The sequence below is a fragment of the Pogona vitticeps genome, chromosome 4 (assembly GCF_051106095.1).
Source record: "Pogona vitticeps strain Pit_001003342236 chromosome 4, PviZW2.1, whole genome shotgun sequence".
Taxonomy (NCBI): domain Eukaryota; kingdom Metazoa; phylum Chordata; class Lepidosauria; order Squamata; family Agamidae; genus Pogona; species Pogona vitticeps.
The window spans coordinates 211,705,917-211,726,854 of NC_135786.1; the positions used below are offsets into that span (position 1 = coordinate 211,705,917).

At 40.9% G+C, this 20,938-nt stretch overlaps 1 protein-coding gene across 1 annotated transcript in view; it reads right to left on the reverse strand.

Moving 5' to 3' along the window:
* Positions 1-19,466, reverse strand: part of TRIQK (triple QxxK/R motif containing) — a 50,187-nt gene extending 30,721 nt beyond the window's left edge. Inside the window, exons 1-2 of the mRNA XM_020785388.3 lie at positions 19,342-19,466; positions 13,197-13,274 (exon numbers count right to left, since the gene is read on the reverse strand). Of these exons, the coding sequence (XP_020641047.1) occupies positions 13,197-13,257 (61 nt within the window). The 5' untranslated portion in view covers positions 13,258-13,274; positions 19,342-19,466. The remainder of the gene's footprint in view (positions 1-13,196; positions 13,275-19,341) is intronic.
* Between the last annotated feature and the right edge of the window lie 1,472 nt (positions 19,467-20,938).

Sequence of the window (20,938 nt, forward strand, 5' to 3'; positions counted from 1 at the left end):
AATTTCATCCAAAACATAATATGCAACGTGCATCTTCACCACTTTTTTGGGGGGTCATATTGGATGTTGGCAGGGGGCTTTGTAGTGGGGATGGATATACTTGCATTTAAATCTAAAAATGCTACAGTACTGGATTTTTACACTGATTTCTATACGCAACTTTCACTTCTCTCTGGAAATATTTTCAAAAAATATAAATCAGGAAGTTACCTATTATCTAGATACTGAGACAGGTTTTTATTCTTTTTTCTTTTCTTCTTTTTTGTATTTGTGCATCTCATCTTCCTTTTCCATCCTGTTTTCCCATTTATTTCCTTCTCACTTTTCTTAAATTTCTAACTTTTAAAATTGGAGCCTAAGCTTGCCTTTCCCTCCTCCCACCCCAGCACCATTTCCTTTTGTGTCATACTGAATGTGGGAACACAGTCAGTCTTGCTACTGATACATTCGAGGCATTCTAGAAGCCTTTTGTCTAAAGAATTTGGCAGAGGATGCTTCAAACAAATAAGAAGAGATTATGATTGAAATCAGGACATAAATTCTATTTCACAATACTAGCCAGAATTCCAGCAAAGGAAAAGAAACAAACAAACAAACATCCATACAGGTCATTATTTCTTCGTTGTCCCCCCATTTTACCTGTTTCTTCTAAGGCCATGTTGAGAACCATCTAACTAAAATATGAGATATAGTTTTTTTAAAAATGAGTGATTACACAAATAAAAGCATAGGACTGAACAGAAATCTTTACTAGTTTCACACCTGAGGACCAGCCTTGTACAGGAACAATGGAGATCTGCAGTGGCCAGCCAGGTAAATCAGAAAAGATTCTGCTTAGCAAATGTTAATAGATCTCAGACTAAAGGAAAGAGCTTTCCAGTGGCTGCCTAGAAAACAACAGGGCTTGCAGAATAAGAAGTAAAATCACTCTACATCTGTTTACCAGTCAAATGCCAGCTCCAACCCCCTCTGTTTAGCAAGGGAGGTCTGGATTTCTCCTCTAGGGGAAAGGATTTTTCAACAAAAGAATTGGGAGGGAACCACTGGGAAATGTCTACCTTCATAGTCTTTCTGTTTGAAGTAGATGCACAGATGGCACCGTCAAGAAGTGCGGTGGAACAAAAGAGAGGAGTGATCTATACCAACAATTCTGTCAAGAGAGTCCATGCCTTGTGTAATGGTCTTTTGTGCCCACAGAGGACCCTCTTCATTTGCCTACTTGCAATTTTAACTCTCTCCGTATTTATTAACTTCCTTTTTAATATGCTTCCCATCTTACAATGGGCTCTTTTTAGTGCCCTTATTTACTAAGCTTTTAAAATGTAATCATGTTTGAAAGCCAAATAATTGTTTCAAAGAGATTTTATAACACCTCTTATAAAATCAGTATCGGTCTTTAACTTCCCAAATTACTTTTAGTGGCACAAAATGTTGCTCCAAACGCTTTAAAACATACTATCTGGATTTGCTGACTAGGTTTTTTACAATCCTCTGTTTTCTGTGTGTATTGGAACACAGATACAAGAATGTTGTGTCTTTTTCAGTGACGTGTGTAACAAGTCTTCTCCAACCTGGGACCTCCAGATGTGTTGGTCCACAATTCTATCATCTCCATGAAGTTGGGACTCTCACAGCTGACTACTCCATATTGTAATGAGAAAACTGTGAACAATCACATTATTGGGTGTCTTATCTTGCCAAGAATTCCCTTAAATCCTCAGTTTAGCAGGACTTAAATTTGATCTTTCTCCCAACTAGAGGTTGCACACTTTTCCATTCATTCATTCATTCATTCATTCATTCATTCATTCATTCATTCATTCATTCATTCATTTCCTTCCCACTTTCGCACACAAACACATGCACACATGCCAGAAAGTCACACTCCTGATTCCACCCTTTGGAATTCCTTGTAAAGAATCATGTAATTTCATGGATATACTGTACTGCCAATATCCTAGCATGAGATTCATAGTGCCCACTAGTTTTCAACAGGCAGGTAGAAATAAAATGTCGTAAGAAAAACTCATTTAGTAAATGAAATTGCTATTTGGTGAATGAAAACAATACTAAGGTAACCTAGCACATTCTCTCTCCGTCATTCTCTCTCTCTCTCTCTCTCTCTCTCTCTCTCTCTCTGTGTGTGTGTGTGTGTGTGTCTGTCTGTCTGTCTGTCTGTCTGTCTCATACACACACACACACACACACACACAGAGAGAGAGAGAGAGAGAGAGAGAGAGAGAGAGACCCAAAGAGACAGAGAAATTTCCTACTCTAAAGGGATCTTGAACTGAACAGTGATGGGAGACTCTAATTAAAGCCTTTCCCTCACCCACCATTGTCCTGCCTCTTATCTTCATTTCTCCACCACTATTAGTAGCAGACAAATAGAAATCCAGACCAAGGTTGGTAGGTCAAAGTACTAAACTATTGATACCAGGTTCATTTACTCCCCCAGCCAAGTGAAATGACTGAGGAAGAATGTAGCAGGCAATACAAATTAACATGCAGTTTCTCCTTGTAGAAGTTTAATAAGCCAGCATTCTTTATATTCTTGAAGGTTTTCACAGCCGGGATCCAATGATTGTTGTGGGTTTTTCAGGCTGTTTGGCCACGTTCTGAAGGTTTTTCTTCCTTACGTTTCGCCAGTCTCTGTGGCCGGCATCTTCAGAGGACAGGAGTCAGAACTCTGTTCTGACAGAGCACAGACAGAGTTCTGGCTACTATCCTCTGAAGATGCCGGCCACAGAGACTGGCAAAATGTTAGGAAGAACAACCTTCAGAACATGGCCAAAGAGTCCGAAAAACCTACAACAACCAGGATTCTTTGTTTATTGTTCTGTCCAAACACACTCTTTGAATCTGAATTCTTGTCTGGTGGATGACATAATTAAAATTAATCTACATTGCACCAAATGCCCACTTTCTGAATTGTAACCAGATAATCATATAGTCAAGTAATGCTCATACAACATTTGTATTTCATTAGATATAAGGTGCTCTCTATATAGAAACACATAAATTACATTTACTATTAGTATGTAAAACAACTGCAAACATACCTCTTTCAGATTGACTCCTGCTATTACCGGACTTCAGAATCAATTTCTCATTTATAAAAAATTAGTATTAAATATTTATAGACAAACACATAGAGATTCTATTTTCTGGAATTAAACACAACCCTTGATATAGAACATATGCAAAGCCTTTAAAACAATACCTTCCACAATCAGTTTATAAGATATACTAAACTAGCCTACATTCAAATGAGGTCATGGAGAACAGGAATGCAGCTTGGACAAACAAGAAGGTGGGTAGCAGAATCATTGCAGTATTTTTAAAAGCTTGACCATTTTTCCCAAGATAAAGATCCCGTTATTGATCCTGAAGAGTGCCACATGTTGACCACTTATATCAGGGCAAGCAGCCTGTTCTTTGTTCATGTCCCTCACTATTCTTACCTTCAGAACCCATAAACAGCAGTAATGTGGCAGAGGTAAACCACAGAGAGCCATCCTACACAGATACTCCAATACAGTATCAGAGTACAAAAGATTAATCCATGGGGCTCAAGATGAACAGTCATGCAAACCAAAGAGTTATGACTAGAGATGGGGGTATTTGTATTTGTATACGAATATCCCCACGCAGCTGGAGATAACGGGGGTCCAGCCCTGTGGGGCTTACTCTTCCTTTCAATCACTCTCACAGCCCCGCTCGGCTAGCCGCTCCTGGCAATGGGAGGGAGGATGAGTTTCTTTGCAAAGCTGCTGATTTGCTAGCTGAGCAGGAAGAGAGAGGCACTCCGGAAGAGAGTGGCACTCCACTGCCAGATGCATGAGTACATTGTCAGACCCTAGGGGCTGGACCCTCATTAAGTCCAGCTGCACAGGGATATTCGTATTCATATACAAATAACCCCCATCTCTACTCATGACATATACAGTCTCTACATGTGTTCAGGGGAAGTTGCACTCCTAGCTAATGAAATTACAATCAAAGGGCTTCTTTTCTCAGATTAATGACACAATAGCTAGTAGATAACAAAATAAGAGAAATATGCACTGCAGAGATGATGCATGAACAGGTGTGTCAAAGCTTATTAAATGTGTCCACCAACCAGAGTTTTATGCTTATTGATTTTTGTACTGTTAGTCAAAGGAAGAAGTCGCTGCTTCATTTGCAGTGTTTTCCTCCAATTAGAGATGGGTGCTTTTTTTAATTGCTAGATGTTCTTTTTCTTTCTTTCTTTCTTTCTTTCTTTCTTTCTTTCTTTCTTTCTTTCTTTCTTTCTTTCTTTCTTTTATTTATTTATTTATTTATTTATTTATTAGACTTCTATCCCACCCATTTAGACCAACGGTCTACTCTGGGCACCCATTAGACCAAAGGTCTATTCTTTATCCACCGGAACCATTGTTAGCTTCCATGCATGATGCCATTAATGCTGTGCAAGACTTCACAAGAAGATTTTGGCCAAGGAGTCTATTCTTATTAGGATTACGAACTTTACTTAGGTTTAAGTGTCCCACCTAGACTACTCTGTTCTACAGGTGAAATGCATAGTGTTGGTTGGGACAAATGACTAGAGTGTATATATTCCACCCAGACACAAATTGGGAAATGGAAATTAAATGTTATCTTCAGCACCATCACCTGAAGGCAAACTGAGCTATAAAGGGGATAACTTGGTATCCAGAAAGCACAGCATATACTCATGGAACAACTGCTGTGGAGTTATAACGGTCTTACTCATCTCCTTTCTTCCTTGTGTTCAGCAGAATTACTGTATGCATGTAAGATACACAGTGGGACATTACTAAGATAAGGAGATTGCATTTTTTCAAAAAGGTGTCTAAGCCCTTCCTAAACTCTCCTTATACTTCGAGGTACATTTTCAAAAGAGGAAATGTTTCCCACAAGCCCACATTATTTTACTTCCATTGCAGAAGATCAGATCCAAAATTCAGAGATACTTTTAGCATGTATGTTATTCTAGTTTGTTTTAAGGAGGAAGATGCTATATCCATCACAGTCAACTATGCAATTCAAAAAAACTGAAAGAATATGACCATGAATTAAACCGGTTGTTCACTTTTGTAGGAGTGAATAGGAAATTCATGCTGAGTGACTGTGGTAACTATTAACCTTTGTAAAGCTCTTGAACTCCCAGCGCAAAACAGTAAAACCATCAAAGTGACACAGGTTAAAGAAGCAGAAATGCACTCATTCCCAACACAGCACTTTTTAACAGTGCAGTCGGTATTTTTAAGCCATCAAATAAATAACTGATTGTCACTGCTATATCATACAGTTATATGATAGTTATATAACTTCACGCATTGATGCCTTGTTGTGGCAAAGGGGCTTGAGTAATTCAGAGAAGCTATGGGCTATGCCGTGTGGGGACACCCAAGATGGAGAGGTCATAGTGGAGAGTTCTGACTAAACGCAATCCACCTGGAGCAGGAACTGGCAAGCCACTCCAGTATCTTTGCCAAGAAAACTCAATGGACAGGGAAAAAAGGCTAAAAGATATGACGCTGGAAGATGAGCCCCTCAGGTCAGAAGGTGTCCAACATGCTACTGAGGAAGAGCGGAGGACAAGGACAAGTAGCTCCAGAGCTAATGAAGTGGTTGGACCAAAGCCGAAAGGACGCTCAGCTGCAGACGTGCCTGGAAGTGAAAGGAAAGTCTGATGCTGGAAAGAAAAATATTGCATAAGAACTTGGAATGTAAGATCTATGAACCTTGGTAAGCTGGATGTGGTCAAACAGGAGATGGCAAGAATAAACATTGACATCCTGAACTAAAATGGACGGGAATGTGCGAATTCAATTTAGACAATTATCATATCTACTATTGTGGACAAGAATCCCGTAGAAGAAATGGAGTAGCCCTCATAGTCAACAAAAGAGTGGGAAAAGCTGTACTGGGATACAATCTCAAAAATGATAGAATGATTTCAATACGAATCAAAGGCAGACCCTTCCGCATCACAGTAATCCAAGTTTATGCACCAGCCACCAATGCTGAAGAGGTTGAAACTGACCATTTCTATGAAGACTTACAACACCTTCTAGAACGGACACCAAAGAAATATGTTCTTCTCATTATACAGGATTGGAATGCTAAAGTAGGGAGTCAAGAGATCTAAGGAACAACAGGTAAGTTTGGCCTTGGAGTTCAAAACAAAGCAGGGCAAAGGTTAATAGAGTTTTGTCAAGAGAACAAGGTGGTCAACACAAACACTCTTTTCCAACAAGACAAGAGGTGACTCTACACATGGACGTCACCAGATGGGCAATATACAAATCAGATTGATTATGTTCTCTGCAGCCAAATTTGGAGAAGCTCTATACAGTCAGCAAAAACAAGACCTGGAGCTGATTGTGGCTCTGATCATCAGCTTCTTATAGCAAAACTCAAGCGTAAACTTAAGAAAGTAGGAAAAACCACTGGGCTAGTCAGGTAGAATCTAAACCAAATCCTTTATGAATACACTGTGAAAGTGAAGAAGAGATTTAAGGAACTAGATTTGGTGGACAGAGTGCCTGAAGAATTATGGATGGAGGCTTGTAACATTGTACAGGAGGCAGCAACAAAAAACATCCCAACGAAAAGGAAATGCAAGAAAGCAAAGTGGCTATCAGAGGCCTTACAAATAGCAGAGAAGAGAAGGGAAAGAAAGGCAAGGGAGATAGGGAAAGTTGCAGAAAATTGAATGCAGACTTCCAAAGAATAGCAAGGAGAGACAAGAGGGCCTTTTTAAATGAACAGTCCAAAGAAATAGCAAAAATAATAGAAAGGGGAAAACCAGAAATCTGTTAAAAAATAGGATATTAAAGGAACCTTTTGTGCAAAGATGGATATGATAAAGGACAGAAATGGTAGAGACCTCACAGAAGCAAAAGATATCAAGAAGAGGTGGCAAGAATATACAGAGGAATTATACCAAAAAGATCTGGATATCCTAGACAACCCAGATAGTGTGGTTGCTGAAGGCTAGTGGAGGTGATGGCATTCCAGTTGAACTATTTAAAATCTTAAAAGATGACACTGTTAAGGTGCTACACTCAATACACCAGCAGGTTTGGAAAACTCAGCAGTGGCCAGAGGATTGGAAAAGATCAGTCTACATCCCAATCCCAAAGAAGGGCAGTGCCAAAGAATGCTCCAACTACCGTGCAATTGCACTCATTTCACACGTTAGCAAGATTATGCTCAAAATCCTACAAGGTAGGCTTTAGCTGGATTTCGAAGGGGCAGAGGAACTACGAGTAGAGACCAAATAGCTAACATGTGCTGGATTATGGAGAAAGCCAAAGAGATCCAGAAAAATATCTACTTCTGCTTCATTGACTATGCAAAAGCCTTTGACTGTGTCCACCACAACAAACTATGGCAAGTTCTTAAAGAAATGGGAGTGCCTGATCACCTTATGTATCTCCTAAGAAATCGATATGTGGGACAGGAAGCAACAGTTATAACTGGATATGGAACAGGTGATTCATTCAAAATTGGGAAAGGAGTACGACAAGGCTGTATATTGTCTCCCTGATTATTTCACTTATATGCAGAATACATCATGCGAAAGGCTGGACTGGAGGAATCCCAAGCCGGAATTAAGATTGCTGGAAGAAAATATCAACAACCTCCGATATGCAGATGATACCACTCTGATGGTAGAAAGTGAGGAGGAATTAAAGAACCTCATAATGAGGGTGAAAGAGGAGAGTGCAAAAATGGTCTGAAGCTCAACATCAAAAAAACTAAGATCATGGCCACTGGTCCCATCACCTCTTGTCAAATAGAAGGGGAAGATATGGAGACAGTGACAGATTTTACTTTCTTGGGCTCCATGATCACTGCAGATGGAGACAGCAGCCCCGAAATTAAAAGACGCCTGCTTCTTGGGAAGAAAGTGATGACTAACCTTGACAGCATCTTAAAAAGCAGAGACATCACCTTGCCAACAAAAGTCCACATAGTCAAAGCTATGGTTTTTCCTGTAGTGACGTATGGAAGTGAGAGCTGGACCATAAAGAAAGCTGACCGCTGAAGAATTGATGCTTTTGAACTGTGGTGCTGGAGGAGTATCTTGAGAGTCCCCTGGACTGCAAGGAGAACAAACCTATCAATTCTAAAGGAAATCAACCCTGAGTGCTCACTGGAAGGACAGATTCTGAAGCTGAGGCTCCAATACTTTGGCCATCTCATGAGAAGAGAAGAATCCTTGGAAAAGACCTGGATGTTAGGAAAGTGTGAAGGCAAGAGGAGAAGGGGACAACAGAGGATGAGATGGTTGGACAGTGTCATCGAAGCAACCAATATGAATTTGACACAACTCCAGGAGGCAGTGGAAGATAGGAGGGCCTGGCCTGCTCTGGTCCATGGGGTCACGAAGAATCGGACACGACTTAACGACTAAACAACTACAACATATAACTTCAATCCTTGTTTAAAGAAACCAGTTACTGTAAAAGAAACCAGTTTCTAGCATCATTTTGCCATTACTCCATTGGCTGAATTTGCTGGCACGTCACATATTGGCTACAGACATTCTAACTGTTGAGGAGTTTGGGAGACTCTGGCAGCTGGCCCAGATTAAAGAATAATTTCATTTGGGCTAGATATGTGTGGAGCATCTTAAGCCTAGATGATGCTGTGCAGTCTGACATGCAAGAATTTCCCAGGAGGGGTAGCCACCTTAGCTTATGGCAGCAAAGACCATGAAAAGTCCTGTGGAACCGTAAAAGGCAAGCATGTTCAATTTAATAGATGCTCTGATTGCTTCTCCACAAACCTATATGGCTGAGTAAAACTTGTTAGCTTTTAAGGCGCTTCCCCCTCCCTTTTTTTAAAAAAAGAAAAATGACGGATAGGCAGCAGTGGACTTGAGGGATGGTATGCTTATAAGCAAATGTGCCAAGGAGACCTTGATTCTTTGTAAATATTTGTATACTTATTGTTTTTAGCTTTTAAATATTGTCCTTTTAATGATGTACACCCCCCTCGGGTCCTTAGAAGGAGAAAGGTGGGGTATAACTGACTGACTGACTGACTGACTGACTGACTGACTGACTGACTAACTAACTAACTAACTAACTAACTAACTAACTAACTAAATAAATAAATAAATAAATAAATAAATAAATAAATAAGGAACTTCTAGCAACTTAAATGCATCCCCACTTGTCTCTCCCATTCATCTCTAATTGGAGGAAAACACTGGAAATGAAGCATCCACTTCTTCCTCGTACTAACAGCAAGAGAAGCAGACAAGACACATTTAATAAGCTTTGCCACATCCATTCACGCATTATTTCTTCAATCCATCTTTTTATTTCTTCTATTTACATTGTACAAGACTTTCTGTGAAATCCCACATATGCCTGTTCAGAAGGCCCAGTGAGTTCAGTGGGACTTACGTGCATATAACAGTGCAATTGTAACTGACTAAAACAGCTAAGGGACTGATGAACTGATGTTAAGCCACTGGCAATGGTGCGGCTAAAAAATATTGTAAATAAATAAATAAATAAATAAATAAAGGTGAAGCCAAACATCTCCCAGCCTAGAGATAGATTTGCACTGATGTTCTTATCTTTGCCTAAATTTGTGCCAGCATTCTGGTTTCATCTCTGGGCTGGAGATGCTGCTCAGCTCTTCCTCCACCATTTTCCTCATCCATACCCTCTCTGGCTCTTCCACTAGCAGATTACTGGCAGCAGTGCCAGCAGATTGTTCTGTCAGTATATATCCGAAATTATCTGGGAAAAACAGTTTCTACCTAAAGAAGTGCACAAAAATTAAAATTTGTTGATTATGAATTTAGAGCAGATACAAATTTGATTCCTGGTGGCAAGAGGTTAATCAGCAGTCCAGTAAATAACACAGCTGATTATCTAAAACCGAGGATGAGTTCATCAAGAAAATTTCTGTGACTTTAAACAAGGGATTAAAGACAGGCCTTGGGCTGGTTATAAATCAATTCATACAGATATGAACACATACATTCTAATAAAAATAACAGGCAACAGAGACTTTGTTTTACTTTATATAGCCTTCATTCTTTAATGAGACTGCTACACTAATCAGTTTATATGCTACACTGACAGTTTATATGCTTATTGACTGAGTGATTGATAGATGAGGGCATCTAATATTTCATACTTTCAATTTCAAGAGACTGCCCAAAGACAAGTCACTATTCATTTACAATATACGCATAGGAGAAAACATAGTGGTAGACAAGAAGGAACCACAGTTCCGAGGTAATACCTATGCCTTAAATGTGGAAGTTCAAGGTTCAATCCATGGCATCTCTAAGTACAGTACTGCACAATATTTGCCAAGAAGATACTAACTTGATGGTATATAAAACACACAATTATCATTTTAAAACTACCCATGTTTTTAGCATTTCATTTTAAAACTACCTATGTTCCCCAGTTTCTCATTAAAGCTGCAGCCCTATTGACCACACTTTGTGATGTTACTTTTCATCAACTTTATAAAGACTCCAGCAGAGACTTTAGGTAGAGTCATCATGTCCTCAACAGAGGAAAGCAGCTTGGCAACAATGCCTGAAAACCAAAAAGTGGAAAAGATAGAAGACCTTTCCTTCAACAAAACAACTGGGGTGAGGAAGTTACAGTGGGGTCTTGACTCGAGAACTTAATCCGTATTGGAAGGCGGTTCTCAAGTCAAAAAGTTCTCAGGTCAAATCTGCATTTCCCATAGGAATGCACTGAAAACCATTTGATCTGTATCTGCTCTTTTCCGTCCATAGAAACTAGTGGGAAGCTGCTATTCCGCCTTCGACCACTAGAGGGGGATATTTTGTTTCTTTTTTTCTTAGGTCAAGAAAGGTTCAGGGAAGGCAGGGAAAATACAGTCCAGGCAGGATAGTACCAGGCAGTCCGAAGACTGTTTCCCAATCCACTCTCTAAACGCTGGGAGGAGTGAGGAAGCAGACAGGCACCCTTTTCACTGGCCAACAGTTAATTGAAAGTTTAAATTTTGCACTTTCCCTGCCGCCCACGTGGTTTTTTTTTCAGTTCTTAACTCAAATCTAAGTATGTAAGTCAAGTCAATATTTTCCTATGAGAGTGGTTCTTAAGTCAAAATGTTCTTAACTCGAGCCATTCTTAAGTCAAGACCCCACTGTAAATCTATTTCACTGGGCTGAGCAGGATGTTTCCGTCATAGAGGTGGGTGAGGAAAGTTTTCTTCCAGGTACTCCTTTTAAAAATCTGCTTGTAGGTTTTCCGAAACATCCTATTGGGCATCCTAAAATATACCTTTGTTTTTTGGATCCTAAAGGGCTGCCTTAACAGCCTGATTTCATTGCAGAAGTACAAAAAAACTTCTGCAATGAAGTGGTAACTTCTGAAAACCAAAAAGTGCAAAAAGCAGAAGAGCTTTCCTCCAACAAAACATCAGGTGAAGTATTCTAACAGTTTGGGGACTGAAATAGGCAGCAGGGAAGGATCACCATTGACCACAAGTTACAATGACTCTGAAGAAGATATGAAATTGGAGGCATGACACCATCATCAGAAATGGAAGATGAAAGGCAGCTTCATCCAGCACTTTGTCAGCAGTTTGTGGTTACGAAAGGAAAACTCTGACTTCAAACCCCCACTGAGGTGCCGCCATTGTCCTCCATGCCGTGAGGGAACAGGCCAGGTAGGTGGGACTTGTTCAGCCCTGGAAGACAGCCCATCTAGGAGAAGGAAAACTCTGACATCAAACATCCACTGAGGCGCCGCCATCGGCTTCCATGCCATGACCGAGCAGGCCGGGTAGGTGGGACTCATCAGCCTTGGCAGGCAGCCCATCTAGGAGAAGGAAAGCTCTGATTTCAAACTTGCACTGCCTTGTGGCTATATCCACCGATGGAAAAGGCTTCAGGAGTTAACCTCAAGGCAGAATCCGGAGCCAGAGTCCCAAAGGCAGTTCATGTCATTCTGTCAACTCCTGCGACATCACTGAAATCAGTTGTATTGGCTCTTGCCTTTCCATTGGACTATTTCAGTGACGTGAAGAGGGGGGATTTGCTGCTTGGGTAACAGCCTATCTTCCATATTATTTTACCCAGGCTTCATGCCCTGGAGAGGACACTCCAGCTTCGCGTACAGCGTCAAAACACTAGACGCTGTTCCAAGTGCTCCATACAGAGCACATTACCATAGTCTCTCGAGACTGAAGGATGCCTATGATGACTGCAGGGCAAAACCATGTGACTTCTCAGAAGTATTTTTATGGCCATATTCATATGAATTGATTTTATGGCCCTTCGCAGATCTCCCCACCCCCTCAGTGGCAATTAAAGGGTGGCAGGAAAAGAGGAAGAAAAGTAATAAGTGAACATTATTTAATCTTAGACCTTAGAACTGCAGAGCTGGAAATGCCCCTATGGATTATTGAGTCCTGCTCCTGTAGCGGAGGCACAGTGGGGAATTTAACTCCCAACCTCTAGCTCTGTAACAAGAGACCTAAACCAGTGAGCTATCCAGCAGTATCTTAATGAAAACATATTTATTCTTATAGTTATTTACAGAGACCATTACCCAAATAGTGAAGTGACAGGACAGAGGGTGTTTGAGCTTATATTCCTGTACAGCAGAATGCCTTCACAACATTCTACCAGGCAATCTTAAAAGACAGGGGCAATCCAAATAAAAATTGTAACTGTGAAACAAGACTTCAAATCAGCACCAAATTTGCTAGGTACAGGAGATAGTCTGAAAAAGGAGTCAGATTCTGGGATTTTTCCCTTGCTTGGTGTCACTTTGGGAATGAAAGTGAGCACAAGAGGGTATATCGTAGATCATCTTGACTGCCGACACTGGTGTATCAACATTCTTGCTGCCCTTTGCTATGTACAGCTTGGTATCCTTTCTCCTCCTGGCAACGCAAGCACAATATTGTACAGCAATTTCAGGCCACTTCCTAAAATTTTAAATTGTGAATACCGAAACAGAATATCCCACATTCATAAACTGGAGGCTTTTTAAATAACTAAGAGTATATGAGAGATGGATACAACAAATACATTGAGTTTCAAATTTCCTTTGATACTTTTTAAGTCAATCTCACAGTACATGACAATAAAATAAAAACATGAATGAAAGCTTGTGTTTGAGGAAGCATGTTGCACAGGAATATCCAAGGAACATTTTTACCTATTTGCTTTCTGTACTGATCAACCGGGGTTCTTGCAGAAGATGCATCTTTTCTGCCCATGTTTCTGTATCCAAGAACTGTATAAAGAAAAAGAAAAAGGTTGTAACAACGTGTAAGACTGTTTGTTATGTACTGTGAGAGGCACTAAGTGCTATTCTTGCAGCAGAAAGGCAGGCTATAAATATCCAATAAATAAATAAATTACAAATAAGTAACTTTTACAGATTGAAAATTCAAAACATAAATATGTTTCTGTTAGACCTTGGAGATAATCATCCAAGTTATGCATTACACAGGACTGCTGCCAGTATCCAACACTTGCTTTCAATGCTTTTCCAAACACTAAGACTGCTGGCATTACGCAACATAAGACAAAACAAAAGTATGGCAGCACCTCTACAATTTATTCCAGGACGAGCTTTTGTTGATTATAATCCACTTCTCCAGATGCCATCCAGGCAAAGCAGACTGTGAATTCTTTCTTTCCTTTCTGTTGTTAGCTAAACAAACTAACACAGATACTCTTTGAAAACCCTGTATAGACTTGTACATTTTCAGATTGTCAGGTGGACACAAATACAAATTGGATCTTCTGCATAGATTTCTCTGGGTTGGATCCCAACGTGGACAGGCAAAGTTCTGTGTTTGAAATGTGGTCCTCTATCCTTCCTCCATGCTGCAGTACGCTGCACTCTCCCCCAAATCCTTTTCTGCGGACCCAGAGATTACCAGTGGTGTGGCATGAAATGGGAGTAGGGAATTGTGTCTCAACAGCCTTCCCATCTTCTTCCAAGCCTCATGGCGCAGTGGTTAAATCGCTGTACTGCAGCTAAAACTGTGCTCACGACCTGGGGTTCAAATCCCAGGTAGCCGGCTCAAGGTTGACTCAGCCTTCCATCCTTCCGAGGTCGGTAAAATGAGTACCCAGCTTGCTGGGGGGGGCAATGTGTAGCCTGTATAATTAAAAAATTGTAAACCGCCCGGAGAGTGCTTGTAGCGCTATGGGGCGGTATATAAGTCCAATAAATAAATAAATAAATAAATAAATAAATAAATAAATAAATAAATAAAAAGTGGAAGCACCTGCTGCTCATGCACAGGCCCATTGAGCTCCAAATCATTATGATCAAAACCACATCACATGTTGCTTTGCATGGTGCAATTTCATACTGCAGTAAAAACAAGATGTATACACCATAATGAATCTGATGTTTCTATGGGAAATCAGATGTACAGAAGTATGTGAACACAGCTGTCATTTATAATGGCTTCTTATGTTTCCAAAGTGTACACTACATGACCCAGCTGTGCCTGTCTTACTAGCTAAAGTGTGTGCATATAAGAACCCCACAGAATTTTGGATTAGCATCAAGACATCATCTACAACTGAAAAACATAAGCTGATGGACCTGAGGAGCAAATCTGGCTCCTCTTGAAAATTCCATGTATCTATCTATAAAGCCAAGATGACCTCACCATAACCCTCTCTCTCATCAATAAATATAACCCACCTTTTCAAACAGAATTTTCATAACAGAGTCCTGCATGCTGGTTTTTTAGCTTACTACGTTTGTTTATAAAGTTTTAAATGTTTTCAATCATGTAATGTATGTTTAATTTTCATTCTGGTTTAATTCCCTTTTTAGTGAATCATTTATTGTTTTTTTTTAAAAAAAAATCTATTTGTTTTTATGTTGCGAGTCCCTGGGAGTCCCCTCAGAAAGGCGGACTAAAAATGATACTAAATAAATAAAACAAATAAAAAATATTTTTAAATTATGCCAAAGGAACTACCCTCCAGAAGGACTATGTTGAAAATCCAAAAGAGGCTACATATAAGCTCTTGTATTAATGATTTAACTAGAGATGGGGGTATTCGAATACGAATATCCCCGCACAGGTGGAAATAACGACTGTCCACTCATGATTTAGCCGCTGCCACCAGCTCTGTGGAGGCTTCCTATTGCACCATTGTCTGCAGTCGATTACCCAATCCTGGGAGTAGGCAGGATGACAAGCCTCTCTGCTAGGCTGGAGAGTGGCTAATCCATTGCAGAGAACAATGCAATAGGAAGCCTCCGCGGAGCCGGTGGCAGCGGTGAAACCCTCGTTATTTCCACCTATGCGAGGATATTCGTATATGAATACCCCCATCTCTAGTTTTACCTCTACAAGCATATTCATGGAAACAACTATAATGGAGCTCTCCCCATTTTCAGCAAAGAAATGCTAGAGAATTGTTATCCTCCTCACCAAACTATAGTCCCCATAACTATTTGTGAGCAGCTATGGCACCAAGTGCAGGATAGCTCAGTGGTTCAGGTGACTGCCTATGGAACAAGAGGTTGAGAGTTCAGTTCCCCACTCAATTCATAGCGTCTCTTCCAGCTCTGCAGTTCTAAGAGTATTATTATACTTATTATTTGTAACAAGGCCCATGTAATAAGATTTAAGACAGTAAGAATATCACAGCCTTGATATGACAGAAGAAAGGTGGCAACATCTTAACAACGCAAAGGCAATGAGATAAAACAGTTATGTGTAACATCCATCGTTTACTTTATTCACCAGAAGTAATCGCTTTTCATTTTGCCATTTTCAGTTTCAATAGCATTGTTATGTTTCGCAACAAAATGTCAGCAGTAAAAAAAAAGCACTACACTTTTGTAGCTGCCAATAAACCACAGAATGGAAAATAATTTCAATTTTGTTATTTGTTTGTTTATTTTTAAGTTTGGCCTAGTTAATACGAGCCACAAAGACTTTCCTGGGTATCTGTGTGGCTCAAGCTGTCACAGCTTTTTTTGCAGTAAGCAAGACCTCTCAAAGTGCTGTGACTTTTCTTTGTTCTTCAAAGCTGTGCAGTAATCATCATTCATTTCAACCGCTTTGATGGTTAGATAGCAAACTCCCAAGAAACCCAGGGAGACATTAGCACATACAGCCGCAACGTCTAATAAGACAGCTATTTGCATAAAAGATCAGCCACAATTTAAAACATCTTGCAATAGCTGTGGAAAGGGAATAACAGATCTATATTAACATGTACAAAATCAAGATTGTTTTCACAATTTAATTCCCAAGGGGTCATAGCTCATCACCTTCCCTTGTAAAAAAAAAATAAATTAAAAAAAATAAAAATTCTTCATCCCCTATGGAAAGAACTTGCTATGAGCTGAAGTTAAACTGAGCTATGGATTAATGAGAAAATATATTCATTATTTATGAATCCTGTGCAGGAATGATTTTCATTGTAATCATTGTACCAGGGGTTCTGAGGTTTGCGAAGTACTTTGAAAATAAAACTATCAGCCCTGTATTAAACAATGGTTTTGTTAAAATGATGTACATACTTAGTGTCTTTCCAACTAAATAAAATACATGAGGACCAAACAGTATCACTGTTGTGCATTTAAACTGGGGGGGGGGGGGAGCAGAAAAAAGGAGGAAAAAATCAGTTTCTCCAGAAAAGGAGGATCCGGCAGTAATTTTTGGCAAGATTAAGACAAAAAAGGAATAATGCCAATTTTTATGTGAAAGTTTTTATAGATCTGAAAACACACTCATTTTTCAAGAGTGTGTTGGCCCATTCAGAGTGATCTCTTGGAACTATCTTTGTGACACCACATAGTCAAACAATGTCTTGATGTGGTTACTGCATTTACCTATATCAGCAAGGAGAAATATAAAGCCTTACATATGTTGTTGGACTACAAAACCCACCATTTTTTTGCCATCTGGCCACAATGGCTATTACAGATGGGAACTGAGATCCAAAAGTATCTACCAGACCAATTTTCCCATCCAAGAATTATCCATAGGCTACAATCGCTTATTTCAAGGGGGGGGGGGAGAATAAATTGCACTCAAACCTTATCCTTTTTTAATGGACCTCACTAGGAAACAAGCAACCAGGAAAATAAAACGTGCAACAGGAGAGTTTGAAGGAACATTCTGTTCCCCCACCTCTTCAAGCCTATGATGCTTGCAATGAAAAAGAAGATCCGAGATGTCATTCTGTGCAGTCAAGTCTCTTCCGACTTATGGTGATCTTAATGGGGTTTGCGAATCCATGGGTTTGAATCCCTGCTTAGTCATGGAAACTCACTAGGAGCGTGGAACTGGTAAAAGCACTCCTTAAATATCTCACTTACTTTGAAAACTCTATTACAATCATTATCAGTTCTGAGACTAGACAGCACCTAAGACACATACACAATAAGGTTTTTGAGTTATGTGAGATGTTCAAGGAGAAGTTCACTATGGTTATATCTTTCAATAACCTTCCATGACCAAGTCAGGATTAGAACCCGTCTCCTGAACTTTAACTCTCTATCCGGCCTAATACGCGACTACACTTTTTAGTCTTAATGAATTAATACAGTGGCAACTTGTGCCCATCAGGTGCCCACCTGGCAGGGAAGGAAAGCTGAAGCCCACAATGAGGTTAATGAATTCTGGCTTTGTTCCTTCCTTTACCCTTGCATCAACAATACACTCATATTTAACTTTAATTGAAATGAAAAATAGTCCTTCAGACAGCTTCCACATTACTGTTCTGTCTATTTGATTATAAATCTATGCACACTTAATTTGTCTAGTCCCAAGTAGAAGGGTGGGGGCCCACGAGCCCTTATGGGCCAATCTCCTTCAAGTTAATATTTAGCTGAATTTGGAGATATAAATACTTGCATCTTTGGTGGTAGAAGATGCACCTCATCGTACCTCCTTTTCAGTATCCCAAAGTTTCAAAAAAAAGTGTAGACAAGTATGACAGGGCACCCCAACTTCCATAATTGAGGAAGGCAGAATCAGGGCATGCCTATCACATGTGAAGTTCATACATGCATCATTTTTTTTCCAGATGCACCCAAGCAGGGAGATGACACAACCGGCAAGCAGTACAGGACCAAAGAGCTACAGCAGGATGTTGTGGTACGATTCTCCCACAGCACCAAACATACATCAAGTTAGGTGGCTAGCAGTCTTTTTTTAAAGGAAGCCAATCCTCCCTCTGAAGGCCTTCCAGAGGACAATCATCCTTTTGAAAGTGTCTTCCACTTGGAGGGCTCTCCAGCCTAAGTCTGATTTAAAGGGACGGGGGGAACCAAAGAGGGAGACCAGGAATCTTGATGTTACCCATCCACTGTCAGCACCTAAGCACCAAGCAAGCTCTGAGGCCACAGATGCCACTGGAATCTTCCCTGTCTTAGAAAAATGCACTGTACTTCTAAATTATACAACAACACCATTTTCTAAGTGTGCATACAATGTGCATAATTAGGAACAGAAGTGTATGCAATGTTACACAAATCATACTGATCACTTCTCTTTTTTTTAGTGACGCAGATCATCCCTTCTGGCCACTGTGCAACCAGCCACCCAGAACTGCAGGGCAGCTCGGTGGTTTAGGTAGGGAGTTCTGTTCCCCACTGTGCCTCCCTAACAGGGGCTGGACTGGAGGATCTGCATGCCGTGGGTCTCAAACTGGGGTCCCCAGATGTTCTTGGGCGGCATCTCTGGGAGCTGCAGTCCGAGAACATCTGGAGACCCAAGTTTGAGAACCACTAAGCTATATAGCAGTGGTCCCCAACCTTGGGCCTCCAGATGTTCTTGGACTTCAAGTCCTAGAAATCCTGGCCAGCAGAGCTGGTAGTGAAGGCTTCTGGGAGTTGTAGTCCAAGAGCATCTGGAGACCCAAGTTTTTAGAACCACTAAGCTATATAGGGTCCCTTCTCTGCAGCTCTTAAGAGGATGGTGATTTATCTTAAGCCATCCACCATACACGAACTGGAAGACAATTTTTTTTTTTAATCTTTGAGGGTATTTGGATAGTGGGGAACTATCCGCCAGAGAGGGAAGGGCCACGCGAGAACTCAGGGGCCATATCCAGGCAAGGACCCAAACAAGAAGCCTCCGGATCCGGCAGCCGGCGGGTGTGCCTCCTTGCCACGTTTCGCTTTCAGGGGCTTGTCGCTCTACCTGGGGAGCGGGGGAATAGGAGAAGGGAAGTGCTCTCCGAGGGAAAAAAATATATAAGTCCCCGACACCCCCACTCTCCTCCCCTGCAGGTATTTTATTAATAAGAAGGGCGTAACTATCCCCCCCCCCCCCCGCCGCCGCCGCCGCCGCCTTTTCCGTTACCACGCTCTGTGCAAAGTCTCTCTCTGTGTTGAACTGCACAGCTTTCAGGCTCTTCCACTTCCTGGCCTTCCTGGCCTGAGGCTTCTTCTGGGTCCTAAATCCAGCTCGCTTCTTCTTCTTCTTCTGCCTTGGTTCTTAAACCCTCCCTTCCTTTTCTGCACAGAAGCAGTGGACGAAGCTAAGCGAAAGGCAGGTGATTTTTGCGGAGGCTGCTAGAAAAGGTTGAAGGGGAAAGAACCTATTTTAGGACGCATGCATGCTCCAACATGTTCAGTGTGGTCCCATATGTTTCAATGAGCTTCCATGACCAAGTCAGGATTTAGAACCCAAATCTCCTGAACTTTAACTCTCTATCCATTACACCACACTGGCTCTGCAGTGGAGAATTAGTGCAGGGAAATTGCCCCAGAGGGAGACCACAACTGTGATACAAGGACATCTGCAAGCAGGATCTGAAGGCCTTGGGAATGGATCTCAACAGATGGGAAACCCTGACATCTGAGCGTTCAGCCTGGAGGTAGGCGGTGCATCACGACCTCTCCCAATTTGAAGAGACCCTTGTCCAGCAGGCCGAAGCAAAGAGGCAGTTACGAAAGCAGCAAAATCAGGGAGCTGGACAGGGGACAGATTGTATTTGTCTCCAATGTGGAAGGGATTGTCACTCTCGAATTGGCCTTCTCAGCCACACTAGACGCTGTTCCAAGACCTCTATACAGAGGACGTTGCCATAGTCTCTCGAGACAGAAGGATGCCTAATAAAATGAATGCTCCATCAGTTGACACACGCCTTGTACAAAGACTGGAATGAGAACTGGCAAAGAAAGCAAATTAGCATGGTTTATAATCTGGTTGTGTTAGGGACGCTGATCTACGGATTGATTACTATTCCGAATGGTGAAAGCACAATGTACTCACAACCACAACAAGGGGGAGGGAACAAACTGCAATCTTTTCTAATACACACTAGACGCATGTACTTCTTTCCTTCTCTTTTTGTAACTCCCTATGGAATTTAAAGTCATAATTTACATGAGCTGTTGACTTCAGTTAGTCTACTCCACCTACGGGAACAACAAAGAGTTCTAGATCAAATCCAGCTTGGATCATCTCTGGAGGCAAAAATGTTGAAACTGAGGCTGCCCTACTTAGGGCACTGGATAAGAAGAAAGGATTCTCTGGAAAGGGCAATAATGCTAGGAAAAGTTGAAGGCAGCAGGAAAAGGGAAAGATCAAATATGAGATGGATTGATTCTGCAAAGGAAGCCACAGGCTGGAATTTGTAAGAGCTGGGCAGGGCTGTTGAGAACAGGACAGGTTGGAGGCAACTTGACAGCTTGTAACAGCAACAACACCCTGCATATGACAACACTGCAATTTTACATGTCTGGCTGGAAGTAACTGAAACAGGGGCCCCTAAATGGTATTTCAAGAACAGAAGAGATTATGAAGGTCTCAATACCTCAGTACATTAACTTTACCCACATTAAGAAGGGCTTTCATACAACTTAGGCTCCAAGTAATGCTTTCAGCTTGTTTTCCTCCTTTTGTTATTCTGTTTCTCTGCACTTGTTATTGTAATAGTTCTGTTTGTCTCTAT